Below are 20,592 nucleotides of genomic sequence, written 5' to 3'. Positions count from 1 at the left end.
TATAAAGTTGAGTATATTTTCAGTAAGTTTATGGACCACTGATGTTAATTCTCCTGTATAATGTCTGCTCATACCTTTGCCCTGTTTTAATGTTTCCTGGTTTACAGAAATTCTTTATATACTCTACCAAGGCTCTGTTCAGTTGCAAATATCTTCTTTCAGTCTGTGGCTTGTTATTTTTCACTTGCTTTATAGTATTATCTATTTATTTGTTCAGGATCAAAGTTCTGTTGGATCTTCTCAGAGAAATAAGATTCAAAAACACAAAAAACTGAGGGTGCCTGGGTGGCTCAGTTGGTTGGGCACCTGACTTCGGCTCAGCGGTAATCTCACGGTTTATGAGTTTGAGCCCCACGTCGGGCTCTGTGATGACAGCTCAGAGCCCGGAGCCTGCTTCGGAATCTGTGACTCCCTCTCTCTCTAGCCCTCCCCCGCTCACACTCTGTCTCTGTCTCTCAAAAAATAAATAAATGTTAAAACAAATTAAAAAAAAAAAGACAAAAAACTGGAAGTAGACCAAGAACCTAGAAGAATCCCTGACTCTTCTCTTACCCTCATCCAACCCATTAGCAAGTCCTGTCACCAAATTATACCCCAAATCTGACTACTCCTCTCCATCTCCACTTGGCCACAGGGTCTCTCCCCAATGGTCGGACTCCTTGACCGTTCCCTGACTTCTGACTTCTACTCTGGAGTGCCCACAGCACTTTCTCCACACAGCGGCCCAAACAAGCTTCTTGAACCTTGAACCGGTCATGCTACGTTTCTGCTTAAAGTTCTTCCGCTGGCTTCCACTGTACCTGGCTCAGAATCCAAACTCTTTCCCGAGCCCGAAAGGACGGCGATTCCTTCACGATCTGGCCCTGGCTGCCTCTCTGGCTTTGTCTCCTGGGACTCTGCCCGTGTTTGCTCCACGTCAGCCACACTGCCTTGCACTCTGAGCCTCAAATGGGCCAAACCCACTCCTACCTCCAGTCTCTGTCCTGGTTGTTTGTTCTGCCCAGAACACTCTCATCCCGGGCACCTGTATACCCGTTACCTCCTATCATTCATGTTTTAGTGCAGATGCCCGCTCCTTGGAGAAAAGCACCGAAAAGGAGAGCACCTCCCCTACACCCCTCACACTGATCACTTGCTACCTGTTCTGGTGTTTTCTTTTCTTCACTGTCTGAGATCATATGCTTCCATCTTTTGTTCATGTTTACTACTGGTCCTCCTCCAGTGCAACGTAAGTTCCACAAGGGCACGTCCTACACTTGTGGTGATACATTACCTCCCCCGGACTTCTCAGGAAGAAATGGGAAATCGGAAAGGGGAATTCTGGAAATTTAGTGGTGGTGATAATGGCAGCAGCACAGGTTTTTTGTTTGTTTGCTTGTTTTGTTTTTTTAGTGTCTTCAAATCCCCACCTTTAAAACTAAGGTACAACTAGGTAGTAAAACCTCAAAGGTGCAACACTGATGACAAAACGAGATGAACAGTGGGTCCCAGAATGCAGGCAGGTGAGTGCAAACCATCAACACCGTGAATCTACAGACCTGCTCGGTGCCAGCATCGTCGCTGACAGACAGACACGAGAACAGCTGACAGGATCTTGCAGAAAGCTCGGTGGGCCAGTCTGAGAAAAGTCGGTGAAACTGGGATGGTTCTGACCTCTGCGACAGCAGTGAGCACAAGGGGCCGACAGGAAGAAGGACTGAGCGTTGGATGGGTCCGCCCCAACAAGTCTTAGAAGCCCCTGTGGACACTGGACAAAATGTGTCAGGACCCCGTTTCAAGAAAGGGATCCACGCTGGGGAAAGAAGCTTCTGGGAGTGGAATCAAGAGTGAGCAAAACTGAGCAGGATGGAGACACGAGAGAGGAAGGGAAAAGAAGAGCTACATCAAAGTGGGAGAAGGGAACACAGCCAGAAAAGTTCAGAAAGCAGCTGCAGAATTTTTGAACGCTACCAAAAATGACAGAAGAGGGAGCTCTATGAAGTTAGGAAAGCGTTCTTGAACTCCATCTCATTCTCAAGTCAGGAAAACGAAGTTCACGTAAAAATTAATAACATAAAGGCACTGAGGTCAAATCCTACAGAAAGTTATAAGAAAAAAGAAAGAAATGTCCACAAAAATATACCCTGAACATATGTCTACAAAATAGATTCAAACTGAAATCTGCGGTGTCCAAATGTGCTAAAGACATTAAGAAAATATACAAAGCATCAAAGAGCAACATATATCTGAATCATAAAAACTTAGAAATGAGAAGATAGAATGCAGAAAAGGATTAGAAACAAACTTAGAGGGGATATAAGGGCAAATCAACTGGCCAGATCATGTTTTAACAAAAGAGAAAAATGTTAAAAATAAAAATTAAAGAGAAATTCTATTTCAATAATAATATAAGAAGTTAAAAAAAGAAATAAAGAGAACATTTTTAAGTGAAAAATACTGAAGATAGGCAAGTATGATCAAATACAAGAATAATTGAAACCCCTGAAGAAGAAAAATTAAGAACAGAAGCTAAAGCCTATCATTTGAGAACAATTTTCTTGAAATTAAAAAAGAAAAAAAAAAACTTGAAACTATCTGCTTCACATACATTGTAAGACATTATATCCCTGTAAGACCCAGAATGACCACCCAAGATAGTTTAATAAAATTACTGGACTTTAAAAGAAAAAGAAAAAATCCCTGGCACCTAGTAAAAGAGAACATGAAACTTAAAAAAATTTTTTTGTAATGTTTATTAGAGAGAGAGAGAGAGAGAGAGAGAGAGAGAAACAGAGTGTGAATGGGGGAGGGGCAGAGAGAGAGGGAGACACAGAATCCGAAGCAGGCTCCAGGCTGTCAACTCAGAGTCTGACGCACAGCTCCAGCTCATGAACCGTGAGATCATGACCTGAGCCGAAGTTGGATACTTAACCGACTGAGCCACCCAGGCCCCCCACGAACATATAACTTAACGAATGTTAGGATTATCATCAGACTTTGACAGCAACACTTTCTGTCAGTAGAAAATGGAATAACATATTTAAGATCCTTGAGGTAAGAAAGTATGAGCCAAGGATTTTATATCCAGCCAAACTGACTCATGTGGAAAGGGCACAGGAAAATGATCAATCTTTAATAACAAGAGGGAGTACTTGTTCTCATGAGCCTCTCCTGAGGAATCCACCAGGGAGTGAGCGTCTGATACAACCAAAAATGACTGAAGAGACATCACCATTCAAACTGGTTACTATGACCTGAAGACTAAGACCAGGAGGGCTGAGAGGGAGAGAGAAGGGCAAGTAAAGGCTGAACATTGCAGCAGTGGAAAAACAGTACAACCAGCCAAAAGCTGGGGAGAATAGGGACAGAATATGCAAACAAGGATTAAAAGGTTTTCTGTAATCGTGCTGCTGCTAGCGTTAGTATTGTTTACTGAGGCTGCTGTGTATGAAAACAAATTAGTAATTATGGGATATTCTAATTCTATTATCCACTGTGTCCTTTTGAGAACCAGAATTTTCAGTATGGAAGAAAGGAAATACAAACCTAACAGAGAAGAGGTTAGGAAAAAGTTCTATAGTCTTGAATTTGGATTGGAAGCATCAATATACATACACGTGTGCATGTGCGTGCGTGTGTGCGTGCGTGTGTGTGTGTGTGTGTGTGTCCTAACTCTTCCACTGAAGAGGCCTGGAAACTGACCAGTCAAGGAGCAGCAAGTATACTTAGCACCCAGGTTTTAGTCTTGAGATATTCTTTCCCACTAAAACAAACCCAGGGCTACCTGAAGAAATGTATGATTCCAGGTTTGGGGGTGGGAAATGTCCACGATAAGCCCTGGAACGTCTTGTAATATCAGATAACAAGGGAGCTATCAAAGACTACTAGGATCACGTTTTAAAAAAAAAAAAAAAAAAGTACTCAGGCGCAAACCTGAGTTTGAATTTTATTAATAATAACAATTGTAAGAGACCCCAAACCATCAAATGTTTAAATCCACCAGGTCATAATCTACATATAAAAAAGAACTGGCCCATTTTGAGGGTGTTAGAGAACTAATTCATTATATTAAAACCAGCACATAAAGGGAAAGAACCAAGTATTTATCTTACCTTTGCCATATGAACTGTACCACTGGGTAACAAAATAGTAAATGAGGGAAAATGTCTCTTTGTAAAAATATTCCAGCCAATAAATGAGAATTAAGTGATAAACTTAGAACATCAATCACCATTTTGCAACTCCCAACGAATAAACAGAGGTAGGCTTAAGCATCACTGGCTACTAAGAACACTACAAGAGACACAACAAGACTTTGACATGCTTCTGATCGTCTTGCTAAATACCACCCACAGTCTTGACAAAGGGAGTGAACCATAGTGTATCCAATCTCAGGATCCAGTTGCCAATTAGCAAGAAATACAAAAGACAGAGGAACATGGTGAACAGCACCATGATTATACAACTGGCAAAACCCACCCTGGAAATCTGTAGGTCAGGGGTCTTCAACAGATAAATTGTAATGAAATGAAAGGGGTGGAGGAGGAACATATAAAAGGGAATCAAAAACCATACTTTTTTTTAAAATGGCCAATACTAAATATAGAATCTAGGAATAAACATTTGGGTAATAAAACTATTTTTAAAAAATAGGAAATTTAGGATGGTGGTTACTTTTGGCAAGGGGGAAAGGGCATTCAGGGAAGGGGGTTTCTGTGATGGGTAGTAAAACCTTATTTCTCATCTCAGGCAATGTTAGTCTTATAAAAATTGGTTAAGCTATTTGCGTGATTAAGGCAGTTTTCTTGATCTATTTTACAATACAGTACTTTTTTTTTTAAGCGTATAATATCTATCCAGTGGGAAGAATTGTAAAGATTGAATATCAACATGTCTTTATAAACTGTCACCATGATGAGAATTTTTACCATCGTTTTCATTAAAACACGTATACGGTCTTCACTATGAAAAAGGATACTTCCTATCTACTCTACTGTTTCCTCATAGGATAGAAAGTAGAGAGAACTCAGCTATAAATTAAAGAGTTATTTTTATATAAAAATGAGTATTATTAATGGAGGAGGCTATGCATGCGTGGGAACAGGAGGGATTTGGGAAACCTCGATACCTTCCACTTAATTTTTCTGTGAACATAAAACTGTTCTGAAATATAGTTTACTTTTTAAAAAGCCCAACTAATATGAAGTTCCTTTCATATGCCAGGCACCATGCTGTACTACTTCATTGAATCTTCTAATCCTCTGGGGCAAATAACATTTGTTCTGCCCTTTTACAGATGAGGAAACTGAAGCACAGAGGGCTTAATTAACTTGTTCAAAGTTACATAAATAGAAAAGTGGAACCCAGGTCCAGCTGAATCCTGTGGGCAGGTTCCATACTTGGTCCATCTCTTGGTGCCCAGTACCTACTCATGGAATTCAACTGCCTTACTGAATACTAAAGATCAGGAAACAGAAATTAAGACTACATAAGCTACTACCTGTGACATCACTTTCTGGAAGTAGAGAGAAAAGAGGCAATGAGTTCCTTTGAGCCAGCAGTCACAGGGACCCTCCTCTAGGACAGACTGGTCTGCTCAGAACTAGGGCTTGAGTCCAAGCCGGCAAGATGCTTTCTGCACCAAGATGAAATGTGTTTGGGAAACCAGAGAGATGAAGGAAAAGGCTACATGCGGCTGACAGCAGGGAGTGCAGCAAAAATGTCTTTTGTACCCTTGGAATGCAATGTCACTGCCCCGAAACACTGAATTGTCAAGTCCAGACTGAGAAGCAAAATGTCCGAGTTTATGGTGCTTCACTGAAGCCATCACCAAAGAGGACCAACAGCAGACTGGGACCAGTGACAAAAACATGAGTTCTACAGGCAGACAGACCTGGCCCCCAATCCAGCTCTCTCTCTTATTATAGCATCTACCTCATCCGGGGCTCTCTATCCCCTTCCACGGCTTTCCTTTTATGCACACTTATCGCCACCTGACACATTACATACTTTCATCTTTGTTTCCTGTGTCTGCCTAGAATATAAGGGATTCAGGGGCTGGGACTTTATTTTGTTCACTGTTCTATCTCCAAGCATCTAGAATGCGTCTGGGAGAGTAGGATCTCGGTAATGTTTGTTCCAAGTTGCTGATGTAAATTATTTCAAGTCTCTCTGCTTTAAGTTCCTTAACTATCAATTTGGGGATAATACCATACACGTTTAACCAAGAAGATAAAAATAAAAGGCAAGAAGCACGTGTTCAATAGATGGGCTTCCCCCCCACACTTTTTTTTTTTTTTTTGCTTAACACTCATCAAACGAGGATAAAACTAATGAACTCAGGATAAAAGTTCCCCTTCAAAGGATAATGACCTTTTAAGCTGACAAATGACTTGCTCAGGACAGTCTCAAAACCTGCAGACCATTTTGAAAGGAGGAGAAGAGGAGACTAAAAAGGCATCACAGTGGGAATATGGGCAAAGAAAGTCTTAAGCAAATGGCTTATGAATAATGCCAGTGAGCTGTGACCGACGAGAAGAGGGGGAGCGGAGGCCTGCCAGGTCACATCACCAATAGGGACAGCAAACCAAACACAAATAATCTCCCATTAAGGCTTCCCCCAAATCCTGCCACACCAACGCGCAATGTGGCTGCTGGTGAATTGGACATTCGCTGGATAAAGTGGAAGCTGCCTCCACAGTTTGTTGCGAAGGGCAGAGAACAAGTACTTTACACGTGCCATCTCATTTAATTCTTAAAGTAATTATAGGGGCGCCTGGGGGGCTCAGTCGGTTGTGTCCGACATTGGTTCAGGTCATGACCTCATGGTTCGTGAGTTCGAGCTCCGCATCGGGCTCTGTGCTGACAGCTCAGAGCCTGGAGCCTGCTTCGGATTCTGGGTCTCCCTGTCTCTCTGCCCCTCCCCTGCTTGTTCGTTCGTGCTCTCTCTCTCTCTCTCTCTCTCTCTCTCTCAAAAATAAATAAATACTTAAAAACATTTTTTAAATAGTTTTATGAGGATAGCATTCTTCTGCTCACAAAATAAAAAATCTGTGGTTCAAGAAGGAAGTGATTCCCAAGGTGCAACATCTCTTCAGTGGTCCTTCTCCTGGAATCTCAATTTTCTTTAGCTCGTACTGAATTGGTAACAATAATACACGCAGAGAACCTCTCCAGCACGTGAACGTTCCAGGGCACATTTTTCAAGCTTCCCCCCAATGTCCCCGGGATGTGAATACATTAAGATAAGAAATAAAACACCTACTAGGTAATGACTGCTGCTAATAAAACTTCAGCCAATTCACTGAAGTTCAGAGTGGTCAACTGACATACATGACTTGTGAAACACTCCCGTTAGTTTCACGCTAAGCTCGAAAAGCTGTAAATACCTCGTTCGTATTTCATATAAAACAGGAACCGGCCACGAATATGTCAAGGAGGCCCTGTGGAGGTATCGTTTCAGTGGAGATTCTTTTTCCTATTTCACAACTGAAGAACTAAGGTTCAGAGGGGCAGAATAATTGGCCCAGAGTCGCACAGCTGAGAAGAGGCAGGGTCCAGGTTGGCATCAAGTCCAACTAGAAATCAGGGGTTTTTAACTTTACCAGGTTGTACATTATTTGCCAGGGGTGGGGGTGGGGAGCGTGCTACTACATAGATTATCTGGGTTCTGGTTGCTCCCTGTCTGACCTCGGACCAACTCTCCGCTCTTCGGTTCTATTCTGTGTAGAAGAAGGAAGGCTGATACCCGGGCGCCCAGGTCGGCTGGCTTCCTGCCCATTTGGGCCCATGCGAGGGCCTGTGAGGAGTGATGAGGAGGGGGAGGAGGACAGGAGGGAGAAGCTGAGCTTTTCTCCTCTCTCTCTGCCTGGGTGGGTCATCCAGCAGTGGTTCGCCTCCTCTCTGACTCAGGTGCCCAGTGCCCACACCCAGAGGGTCCAGCTTTAGTCCGGTGACCCTGACCCTCACGCTGGAACTCAGGTACACCACCTCCGTTGTTGCTGATCTCTGGATTACCTCCCTGCCCTGAGTCTCATCTCCTCTATCAGCTGGATGACCATTCCTTTGAATTATTTTCCCTCTTGTAAACATCTGAAGGGGTTTTTGTCATCCTGGATAGATCCTGACTCACACCCTGATCGAGGTGCTGGACTGAGGGGACCAGCTGGCAGCCTGTGATCCTGAACTGAGAGAGTCTAGTGATGGCTGGGCTCTATGTCTCAAGGCCACATGTTGGCCACAAACCTCTGTCTGGCCAGACAAAAAATGCTTTGGAAAAGGAGCACGCTTTTCTCTGAGGTTCACAGCAAAGAGACAGGGGTAAAATGACCACAGTTGGCATCCTAATTCCATGACCTCAGAGTGAGAAAAATTCATCATCAATCATTAGCTACAGAAGTGTTTCCCAAACTGCGGTGAGGATAGTAGATGCGTGGAATGCGAATAGGTATTTTGGTCGGGGAAAGGGTTTTGGAAAAATGCTAGGTTAAACAAAGTTAACCAGATTTCTTTACAGCAAGGCTTCGGTAACGTGCATAGCAAATATCTTAAAGAAAAAAAAAAAGAGTTACAGTATGCGTTGTGCGACAATCCCAAATTTTATGTGATCAGAAAACATAGTATCTTGTGGATCTAATATTTCCAGGAACATTGTTCTAGAAATGCTGGTCTATGGTATTGGTGCAAAGGCTCTTTTGTGACCATCTAGGTCTTTCATGGACTGGACTGACCCCTTCTCCACTTTACCCTGGGTTAACTCTCCTGTCCACGCTCCAGTCAGGCGACAGTCCTCGGCACTCAACCATGCCGTGGAGTTCCAAAGCTCCTCGCCTTTGCGTGAGCTACTCTCTGCCCTGCTCCTGGGGAACTAACTGCTCCTCCTCTCATAGTGCCACATACATGCGTCCGTTCCTGGGAAACTTCCCCTTTGCACCCGGGCGGAGCGATTCACCTTGCATTCGGATGCCTACCACCTCATACGACATTCTACCATCGCAGTTACCACGCCTCAATGCAACTCTCTCTCTGCCCCGCACTGTCTTTAAGCACAGCGATCGAGTCTTAGGCACGGTGTGTGCGAGCCAGTGCCCAGGGCAGGGTGGTTACTGGCCAAGTTTGGGGGGGGGGGGGGGGGCAGGGAAGCGTTGTTTGTCCCAAGAATTTATATTTCTTTTTTTATTTACTTAATTTATCTCTATGCCCAGTGTGGGGCTCAAACTCACAAACCTGAGATTAAGGGCTGCAATGCTCTACCCACTGAGCTAGCTAGGCACCCCCAGTACACCAAGATTTTAAATACTTGTATCATTTTCAGCTAGCAAGGTTGGATTATAATTAAATCTCACATTAAATCAAATAAAAGTTCCATTGTTATGATGCTCCCTCATAAATTAACTTTATATGAATGCAGCTACTTTTATGATGTAAATAACTGATTTTTTAAAAATCCTAAAATCAACGGACTATCAAGAAAGTTCAGCACCCGGATTAACACTGCCATGACAAAACTCACCACTAGGTGTCAGCCCAGGAAAAGAGGAGGGCGGGCTGCCCTTTCAAATGTTTTACTTTTTCATCCAATTATCACCACAAGTATCAAATATTTAAACAACATAATATTAGGCAATTAAAATTATCTATTAAAGGAATGTTTTTTTAAAAGACGTCTAAAATTTTGACATTTCCCCTTTGCAAAAGAATTTATAAACGGTGTTAGTTTAACCTGTATTTTTCAAGAAACATTTGCACAGATTGGAGACATTGACTCCTAAGAGGGAACCAGCTCAGTTTGCTTCTGAAATGCCCTCAAACTGTACGTAACATGGACCATATGGTAATCACCGTTGCGGCAAGTGGTCAGAGGAAAGAGCACGGTTGCTAGAATCAGACAGATGGACGGTCCGAATCCTGGCTCTGCCACTTCTTGAAAAAGTGACATGACCTTTCTTAGCCTTGGTTTCTCATCAGTAAAATGGGGACACTCTCTCCATATGGGGGCTGTAAAAATCAAATAACGGACAGTCTAGCATATAACAAATGCTTTATACTGTTTTCTTTTAAGACTTCAGGTCTTAATGATTTACTTAACAAAGCTATGTTTCAGCTCCCAAACAACTAAGGACATTATAGGTAAGGACTATTATAATGTCACTCCCTCCACAGATAATTATTAAGCCCCTTCTGTGTATCAGGCTCTATGCCAGGGATACATGAGTAATCATGACACTCTGCTGCCTTCCAGAGGTTTCTATTTCTTTGTGAAAGGGCAATGCAAGACTGAATGTGATACAGCCGGGTATTTCTGAGAATACCCACATCCCACAGAAAGTTAGCGTGGATGCATGTCTGGGAGGTGGGGAGAGGGAAATAAATCCACAATGTTATCTTCTAATCATCACAAACACCATAATGTCCTCCAGAGAACAAATCCATCATCACTCTGTCTTAGGTTACTGAGCCACTACTGTGTGCCAGGGGTAGAAGAAAGAATAAGACAGAATCCTGTTCTTAAGCTCACAGTCTGCCTAGTTCATGGAGCCACAGCTCACTGTTGCAGGCTCTAAATTGTCAAATGTTATCACTGCTTGGAAATGGATCAGAAAGGTTTCCTTTTCAGAGTCTCCATAAAAAAGTAAAAGACCCTAAAGTGAGATCATTTGACTTAAAACTCCAATAATAGCAACCACTTCTCTTTGCTGCTGCTTCCACAAAGATACAGTATTGAAAACTGAGTTTATTCCATTAACACACTCACCTCTCGAATGCTCCTAACTAGAACTGAGCATTTACTGCACGTGGCGATTTCGTGCAGGGGGATCTTCTGCAGACCCTAACTGCCTGTGGTTAGCTACCAGGTAGCTGCTGGGTTGTGCCTTTGTTTTACATTTATACATTCACAATATGGTGTTTGTGTCACATTCTTCTTCTCACACTCTAATGGAGCTGCGTTTTGTTTTGCTTTTTAAACTAAGCATCTCTATTATGTAACACTGGAATATGACCACTAGTCTTCCCGATGCACAGCATGGGAAAACAGGTACCATTCATTCATTTGTCCATCTACACATTCAACAAATATTTAATGATCACCTGCTAAATATCAGACTATGTGAGGGACCCCAAGGAGTACAAAATGTGGTCCCGTCCTATAGGAACAAAGTAAGAAAGGAGCCAGGATTATGATAGGAGATCAAGTGGAAGCACAGAACTCTTCCTGGATGGTCTAAGATACACTCGCTGTGGTTTATTTTTTCAAGTATTTTAGGACATACAGGAATTTCATTTTGGTCATATTCAGTGATGTTTTTCGAACTCATTCAGATAAGCTCGGTCATCGTGTTTAAGAGGATTTCCTTCCAGTTCTCATCTTCTTTAACGTAAGGACCTACGTTGTCCTTGGGCAGTCTAGAGCAATGGCTCTCAGGCCAGTGAGCGTTTGTGGTGTGGCTTCAAGATGCCAGCAACATAGGGGTCCCCGCCCTGGGAGGTGGACCGTGGAGATTGGGGCCAATATCGAATGATGGTCATCTTCTCCCAAGAGGCAAGAAACGTTTGAATGAAACAGAAAAAATATTAGCTATATTTTCTCTTGCACATTTAAAGAAAATCGACTCTAATGTATTTCTTAATTTTAAACCCTGGGTACCTACCACCCCCCTATTTGCCTGTAAGTGCTGGTGAGCAATACCATTAATAATTATTTCCTTCAGTATTCACTTGGTATTATGTGTCTTCTTACACATCCTTTATGTAGCATTTGAGATAAAAGCCAAACTTTCAGTTACTTCAAAAGACAGGAATAAATGGGCCGGAATCTCACTGTGTTGTGACTGGTTTCAGGTAATCTGACACTTAAGCAAGAATGGACCCCACTGTTCCAGAAGATGGCATTCTCCTCTTCCTCCTTTACTCCCTTGACCCAGGAATGGTCGTCACTATCATTTAGTTAATATCTACTGTCAGCAGAAACACTGTGCTGTGCTTGACATACATTACTGCTGTTTTTCTCAGCAGTCCTGTAAGGTAGGCATTATTTGCATTTTACAGCTGAGAAAACTGAGGCTCAGAGAAGTTAAGTGGTTTCCAAGGTCATCTTCTGGCAGATGACAGAGCCAGGACAAAAACCCAGGTGGCTCAAGACATCTTCTGTCCATCCCACTCTGCCTCCTCGGCTGCTCAGACCCACAGAGCTACAGTGGTGGTCCCTGGGGTCCCGGAGGTGGTCACACCTCTTCTCTCCCTGCTTCATTCCCAGGGTTGTGATCTCGACCTGGGATGAACACTACACGGAGAAAAAACGGTGACCAGCAAGTCACTAGCCCCTTCTCTAGTCCACTCAAGGTTCCTCTCGTCAATGCATCTGTGTAGCTCAGGACTGTAGGTTTTGGCTTTAATTCCCTATCTGCTTGCCTAAAATAAACTGGAAAAATAAAATCTTTCACCAACTTTTCCTACAGAATATTCATGGGTACATATCCATGCTTCACAAACACACCACTGTCTGCTTAAAGACAGCATGGGCTCTGTGTGGAAAACAATTTGGTGGCTCCTCAAAAATAAAATTATCGTATGACCCAACAATTCCACTCCTAGGTATATACCCAGAAGAACTGAAAACAGGGGCGCCCGCAGATAGATGCACAGGAATGTTCACAGCGTATTCACCATAGCCAAAAGGTGGTAGCCACCCAAGTGTCCATCAACAGAAGGATGGATAAGCAAAATGGGGTATGTACATATATACAGTGGAATATCACTTAGCCTGAAAAAGGGATGAAGGGCTGACACACGTTACAACGTGGACGAACCCTGAAAATGTTATGCTGAGTGAAATAAGCCATACACAGGAGGACAAAATACGGTCTAATTTCACTTACATGATGTATCTAGAATAGGAAAATTCATAAAAAGTAGACAAGAGGTTAGCGAGGGCTGGTGGTTTGGGGGAATGGGGAGCTATTGCTTCCAGGACTCAGAGTTCCTGTTTGGGGTAATGAAAAATGTTGAAAACACATAGTGATGGTGGTTGTACAGTATTGGGACTGTCCCTACCGCCACCGAATGGCATTAGCGATGGTTAAAGTTAAAAAATTTATGTTACGTTTTACCACCAAAAAAAAAAAAAAAAAGGAAGAAAAGAGAAAAGCGTGGGCTTGGAAGACAAGACAGACGTGGGTTCCACGTCCAGCCCTCTACTCCCAAGCTGTGTGGAGAATCTGAGAGTCAGCACAGAGGCGCACACACCGGCCTCTTCCGGGCTTTCTCCTCCCCCACCACCCCCACTTCCCTCACATCCCGACTCTTGTCTTGCAGTACACATTGTTTTGAAGGGTCCTCAAACCTTTTTTTAGCACAAGATGGAGACATAACTTAGTAACACCCTTATATATGTTCTGGGTGCCCTCCGCTCGCCTATGTGGAGAGCAGGCCGCTCACACCACAAAGCGCTCTTCATGCTTCCGCCCCTCCCCGCCCCCCCCCCCTCAGCTGTTAGACGGGGTCAGTGCAAATCTGCTCCTTCCCACGTGGTGACGCGCTGGCACCCCGTCAGGTCCCTGCATCTCACTTGTATTTCTTCTACTCGGGAGCCCTCGAAATGGTGTTTCAGAGCTTTATTCACAAAGATGTTTGGCGCAGTATTAACTATAGCGTTACAAGACTGGAAACGACCTAGAGGTCCGATGTGAGTAGTTCCAGAAATTATGGTAGCTATGCCTGAAGGAATGCTCTGCAGCTATCCAGAAATGCGTGGGAGGTGATGTTAAATGGAAGGGAAACAAACTTCTCACTTAGATTTGACAGCAGCTATGTAGACGCTTTGCAAAATGAAAAAATAATTTAAGAGAATATTACGAAAGGTGGTTGAGGTAGTTGGGCTAGTTCAGTGGGACGGTCGTGATGTTTTAATTTTTCTGGTGTCTAAACATTCTTCTATTTTCTGGCACGCTGAAATAAACACACACACACAGTTGCGCTTTTTCGAAACCATGAGATCAATGGTGTCACTCAACCAGGACACAGATATACGTGGTGTTTTTCCGACCCGTTCCGACACAGCCTCACCCGCTCATGCTTGAAAGCCAGGCTATCAATCTGCTTTCATCTTAACTTCTCCGTCTTTAAGGGTTTTTTTTTAGGTGGATAAATATGACTCAGCAGAATCACGTGCAAAATCAGGGGCTGTAAGGTGGATGATGCCAGCATACCCACAGCTGATCTGGAAGCTGGGCCTCTTGGGCTAGACGAAGCGAGCAGGATGCCTCCCGCATGGCCTCCTGCAGAACATACAACAGTGATGCTCGATCGCTCGGTTCACCGCCTCCACCCCAGCGCCAGCTCCCTGAGGGCAGGGGCTGTGCTCCATTCATGGGGAGGGGGTGCGGGGGGTCTGGCTGGCAGCTGGCCCAGAGAGAGCCGTACCGGCTTGCCGAGTCAACAACTCTCATGGCGCTCCATCTATACCGGCCTTTCGGCAGATGACCGGCCCAGAACAGGAGGCGTCAGTTTTGCTCTCTAACATTTACCAAGACGCGCAGCGGGCCGGAGGGGGGAACGGCTACTTTCAAATGCACTGCCTTAAGATGACTCCACGTGTGAGCTGCGAGAAACTCTGAACAGGAAAAGGGATGAAACGAAAGCACCCAATTCTCTGTTGGAAAGTTCTTTAAAACTGAGGCCACTGTGGTTCGTCTTCCACAGGGAGGGTGGTAGGGTTAGTCTCGTTCAGATTTCGCGATGATATAATTTTAAACAAAGGAGTGTGGCAAAAGTAAGAGTCTTAAAAATTCATTCGTTCGAGGCAAATTCAAGAACCACACTGCTATCACCTATCCTCGAAAAGTTGCAATCTTCCACCAGGCACAGAAAGGATCCTTGGGCCAGCAATTAAAATCATTTGTCTTTCATCCCCTTCTTGCCAAAAAGGACCCCAGCCCTAACTAGTTAATCCCTAACACACACTGCTCCTCCCAGAGTTGCCTGGCAACTGCTAGGAGGCGTGTCAGAGAGCAAGAAAGGCCTAAATAAATGAGCTGGAGCCTGGGCCGCCGCCGCTTGACATGGATAAAGGGGGTTTTTCCGAACGGGGCTGCCTCGCTGCTTGTGGTTCTGTCCTTTAAGTGGAAGAGAGCAAGTTGGCGTGGCCGATACTGTTAAATATCTTGGGCCTTGCGCCTCATATCCTCTGGGTGACTGAAAAATGGGTCCCGTGATCTGCAGACACCCTCCCCTCGGCCAGGTAGCACCAACCTCCAAAGCCTCAGAGACAAGGCAGGATGCGGCGGGTTTGTGTTGAACACCCTGAGCACAATCCTGGCCTCATACACTTCTCTGTTTCTTACTTTCTTTCAACCGTCCTGCCACCTGCTATTCCAGAACATACTCATTGATGCCTGCACTGTGTCATGCCCCGGGCCCAGTGCTGGAAAGGCAGAGACAGAGTCGTTAACACGGAGCATGAGGAAACCAGAACAAAGACAGGCAAGAGGGTGTGGTGGAAGGAACCTGAGTTTTGGAGTCAGGCTGACCTGAGGCTGCCTCCTGGCTCTACTGCTCACCAGGAAGTCACCGGCCAGCTGGGCCTTTGTTCCCGCACCCCCACCCCCCACCCCCGCCCTGTAAAATGGATAGTAAGGGGGCATTTGTAGAGAACTGTTGACATCACAGATGTGGACCGACTTGGAGATGAACCGGGCTCCAGCCTCGTGGGAGGCCGCCGAGCAGGTAGACTTGGCTCTAACTGGACACCCTTGGTGTCTCAGTCTCTGACCCTTGGGAGAAAGACTTCATGGGGGCCCTGAAGAGACACCGCCAGGGAGCCAACGCAGGCCCTCCTGGCCGGCCACAAGCACACGGCAGAAGGCATGGATGGGAGCAGCCTAGCTCTGGCATGTGGCCGGCCTCAGCAGGGGGCTGCCTCCCTCTTCCCTTCCGGGCAGGGGAAAGAAAATGAAGCTCGAGATTCCCCAGCCAGCTGCATTTTGAAATTTTTCCAGTAGGAGAGACAAAAAAAAAAAAAAAAAGGCCAAAGAGTTAAAAGTCTCCAGTGAGCTCTGGGCCCCTCAGCCTGGGGCTCGCCCTCCTCCCAAAGCCAGGGGGGCATCAAGGGGCACAGCAGGAGCTGGCCGCCAAGCAGAGTAGAAAGGAGCACAAGTCTAGTCTGTCATGTCTCGTGTTTTAAAAAACCCAAACGCTGTGACTTTGCGGTGACCCAAGTCCCGCAACTACGCGGGTCGGCCCAGGGTGGGAGGCCGCCACACCGTAGCAGCGTGGTGGTCACCGTGGGCATGCGACAAAGTGGCCATAGCAGACAAGCCACAGGAGCTCCCAGCGGCTGGCTGTGCCCTCCGTCCCGCGGGCTCTCCTCTGCCATCAGCCATGGAATGTTCTCCGCACACAAGGCTGCTGCTTGGGCCCTGTGCTGCAGTCTGCCTCAGAGGCTCTCCCCTCCAGGCTACCGCCTGCTTCTGGCCACCAGCTTTCTCCTCTCCCCTTATGTATCAAAGGCCTCAGTGTACCCCGGTCCTTTGACCGAGTGAATCCACGTCAGGGATTCTGCCTGAGGAAATGATTCAGCCCGTGCACGAAGATTTATATAAAGATGTTCATCACAGTGTGATTTAAAATGGTGAAAGGTTACCGACGATCGAAAGAACCAGCGTTAGGATAATGTGGTGGGCCTCGGAATGGATGGCAGCCTGTGGGAACTTGACACAAGCCTCAGACACTTGCCTTTTTAAAGAGCCCCACAGGTGATTCTGATCCACACCAGGGTTGAGAACCACTGGGGTCATCTGATGCGATATGTGCCACCATTACAAATGATGTTTAAGAAGAGTTTTTATATAATGTGAAAAAATGCTTGCAATATACTAAAGGCATAACCAAATTAACTGGGAACTGTACAGCCTTGCCAGGAATATCTCAACTGTCTGAAAGTGAAAAACCAAAAAAACAATCAGAATGAAACAAAAAGGACCCCCAAACCCTAAAGCCTAGGTAGAAACATGCTAACATGTCTTAATTCCAGACGATGGGATCACGGGTGTTTTCTCATTTCTAGTTCTCTGTTACTTTAAACTTTTTTTTTTTTTTAAACCAAGAACAGGTGCTATTTTTATAACCAGAGAAACAACTAAAAGACAAGTGGCCCCGAGGAGGTCATCCTAACCTCCCTCTCAGCACTGTGCTGACTGCCACCCAAGGCACCATTCCCCACGCCACCCCCATGTGGCCGGTGCTCCCTATCCGTCATCCCTTCTTGGGCTCACATGTGCTTTGCAGTCAATATTTTAATTAATCCCCCAAACAATCTTGCATTGAAAGTGTTGTTATCCCATCTTTCGGATGAGAGGAACTGCCTAGAATTAAATCTATGGTTCAAAAACCATCCAGGTAACATGGTGATGATTCTTGGCCAGAAAATTTTAGGCCCTCTGGCTTCCCTCCCGGCCTTCCAGAAAAAACCTCTTTGGGAGCAGATGAATGGGACAGAAAGCACAACAAATCTGCCATATCTCACTGATTTTAGGACGCAGATTTCTTCACACAGACACACACATCTCTGGAATCTGGATGTGTCTTACAACTGATGGCATCCAATTGTCATCGGCAGCACCCTTTCCTGTTTTGTAATGGTACCTAAAGTAAGGGTGCATTTTACGATCGAACAGCAGCTGAGACTTCACGAAAGATACCATGTTTACAACCAAACTCATTATCCTATCCTCAAAACGCTACTTTTAGCGACTATGTAATATTCTAGCAGATGGATATTTTTAAATTTATTTAACTAGTTGCCTATTCGGAACACTTAGTCTGTTTATGATTTTACCATGATAAATACAGCTACTGGGAACACCTTTGCATTAAGTTTTTTCTTTTTCTACTTATGGGCATCATCATCTTCTCCCAGAAGTCTTGGGAAGCATTTTGACGTTTCTTGCCCCATAATTTTTTATCTTTGCCCTGTATTTTTCACCTTTGTAGACCCATCTAGACATTTCTTCTTCATGGTACCTCTTCCCGGTGTCACCACCAGAGGGCTCTCTTCTGAGTCCCCCTGACGGTCTCCTGGTCCTGCTTCCTGTATTTACTGTTCAAACATATCTGTGCTGAAAAACTAACATTCCCTACGGGGTGAAGTTTACACTTCTAGTCTAGCATCTCAGGCTCTGTCAAATTTGGCTCCGACCTCTCTCCTGCAGCCCCCTCTCCTTACCCAAACTCACAGCCCCAGACAAAGTGGCCGTGAGGGGTACTGCCTCCAAGCCTTTGCTCGCTCAGTTAACTCCACAGCCACCACACCAACGGAGGCTCTTTCTTTTTCCAAACCTAAACCATCAGACCCAGGTCAAGTTTCACCTTCCCTATGAAACGTTTTATGGCTTATTTGATCCTTATAAGCATCTGGGGATGCAGAATGATAGGTATCCTAATCCTCATTTCACAGGTGAAGACACTGAAGTTTAAAGAGATTAAGTGGCTTGTTCAAGGTCGTACCGCTTGGAAGTACACAGCCAGGCTTTGAACTCCAGGGCTTCCGTCCTTAAACCCAATGCCTTTTAGAGCCAAGTGCAAAGTACAACCATAAACTTCTTCTGAGGAGCAACTTGTGCCCAGATCATATATCCAGCAATGCCTACCAAGATTCAACAGCCTTCGGATTCTCGACACATACACGACGATAACGAGATCGTTTTAAAAGTGGAGACACCGCACGTCTGTCAGTTCCCAGCAACACAGGGGAAGGACCGGGCCAGTTATCCCATTCTCCTTCTAAGGATGGGAAGACAGCCAAATTTTTCTTGAATTATACGGGCGCTCAAATCAGCCCTAAACCTGACTGGTTTGGTTGGGCCCGAGGTTAGGACACAGAACGAGAGCTGCCTCGCTTGGAGACCAGGAGGCAGACCTAGAGAATGTGCTTTAACTAAGGGCTTTAGAGGACCTCAAGGAAGTCGTTCACAGGAAGCACGAAGAGAGTGCATCCCTTATGTTACATGACCATGACACTGCCTGAGGCTGAGGCAGCTCAGCAAGTGAGGCCTCAGTGCGAGACGGGAGACAAGGAACAGGAGGCTGGTGGCACGAGGCCGCCGCTCCCTGACCCCCACTTTGCGGACAGTATGTCCTGGGTGAAGGGAAAGCAGGTGTTTGCTCCTATTCTGGGTCTCGCTGAGACACATTACCGAATCAAAGTGGTAAAAAAAAAAATCTTAACATATAACTGTGGCTCATGGGGAAGCATAACCGAGAGTCACTATCAGAGTTTGCACACGAAATGTACCGTCTGACATATACTCACCTGCTGTCATTTAAGACAATAAAATACTACAAGTTAAAACAAAAGACAGAAACAAACAGGCCTGGCCGACAGACAGCGCAGTCTAAGCTGGTCCCTCATCCCCACTCCGACTGGGGTCGGCTGCCATCACCCGCCGGCTCAGGATGAAGGGAACTCTGTGCTCCTGACAGAAAAGGGCTGTCGGCAAGGTTGCCCTCCACGTTCTCTCTTATACAGAGTGACCCAGGTCCTCAAGCCAACTTCTCCATTCTCCTTGGCTAGGAGTAGGCCGGGTAGAGGGGTATTAGATGAAAGCTTCCCACTGAAGCTGGGACAGTGGGTACTTTCTTTGGTTTGACCCGATGTCTTGATATCTCCACAATAACTTCTCACCTCACAGGGCAGGTGGGGGACATGGATGAGGCAACTGAGGCTCAGGAAGGCTGAAGGGCCATGGAGGCGGGTAACACTGTTTCCCAGTCCTCTGCACACTCCACCTTGGCCGCACCTAAGAAGTGAATCCCCAGGACACCTTGCTTTCTCAAGGTGGAGTAGAGTCCCCTTTAAAGGAAAAGGGCACTGGGACAGAGAGGGAAAGCACAGGCTTTGGGACTATCCGGCTCCTCCACTGGTTAGCAAGTCGTGTTGCTTCTCTGAGCCTCAGTTTCCCCATTTGTTAAGTGGAGAGGATCCACAGTGAGAGCAGGTGAGTGTGAGGTCTGGGCACCGTATTTACATGCAGCTGGGGCTACCCGGGAGGGGAGTGATCTTAACAGTCACAGGGGCAGTACGACCTCTTTATGCCAAGAGGTAGGGTGAGGAAAGGGCGCCCTCCTGGCCTCACCACTCTCTCTCACACACACGCACGCATGCACTCTTCTAGGTGAATTCAGCAACCAGATGAAGAGCTGGCTTCTTGTGACCCCTGCGGTACATTTCTCAGCCCTGACCAAACATGGATTTGTAAATGCCAAGAAGCTACTCACCGGCTCAATTTTCAGAGCGTTTCGGTAGCTGCCAAAGAAAGCGGCCTGGGCTTTGAGGAAGGCCCTGGCCACACCATCCCCCGTAGTTGTGGAGACCTTCTTCAGCCGGTTCTTCAGTGAAGAGATCTGGTGACAGAGAGAGAGGAGACACAGGTTGAGGGCAGGGTGGGAGCATGGCCAGCTAAGCCCAACACGCACGGAGCTCCAGCAATTCCCCGGGCGGGGGATGGCTTTCATATCGCCGCTGCTGGGAGGACAAAATTGCATTCAGTATTAGGGTAGGTTCTCCAACTGGAATAGAAGGTCGTTCCTGTTAGAGGGTATCAGATAAGAACAAAAACAAAA

At 45.6% G+C, this 20,592-nt stretch overlaps 1 protein-coding gene across 20 annotated transcripts in view; it reads right to left on the bottom strand.

Annotated features, from left to right (window-relative positions):
• DENND1A (DENN domain containing 1A) overlaps positions 1–20,592 on the bottom strand; it is a 508,124-nt gene that overhangs the window by 133,723 nt on the left and 353,809 nt on the right. For all 20 annotated transcript variants that reach the window (XR_008290952.1, XM_027035064.1, XM_053204646.1 and 17 more), the window contains one exon: positions 20,248–20,373. Coding sequence is in view for 19 of the 20 variants with exons in the window: in XM_027035064.1 (XP_026890865.1) it covers positions 20,248–20,373 (126 nt within the window). In the remaining variant the exon portion in view is untranslated. The remainder of the gene's footprint in view (positions 1–20,247; positions 20,374–20,592) is intronic.

The sequence above is a fragment of the Acinonyx jubatus genome, chromosome D4, assembly GCF_027475565.1.
Source record: "Acinonyx jubatus isolate Ajub_Pintada_27869175 chromosome D4, VMU_Ajub_asm_v1.0, whole genome shotgun sequence".
NCBI classification, from domain to species: domain Eukaryota; kingdom Metazoa; phylum Chordata; class Mammalia; order Carnivora; family Felidae; genus Acinonyx; species Acinonyx jubatus.
The sequence above is the reverse complement of the archived record's forward strand: the minus strand, read 5'-3'. Positions and strand labels throughout refer to the sequence as shown.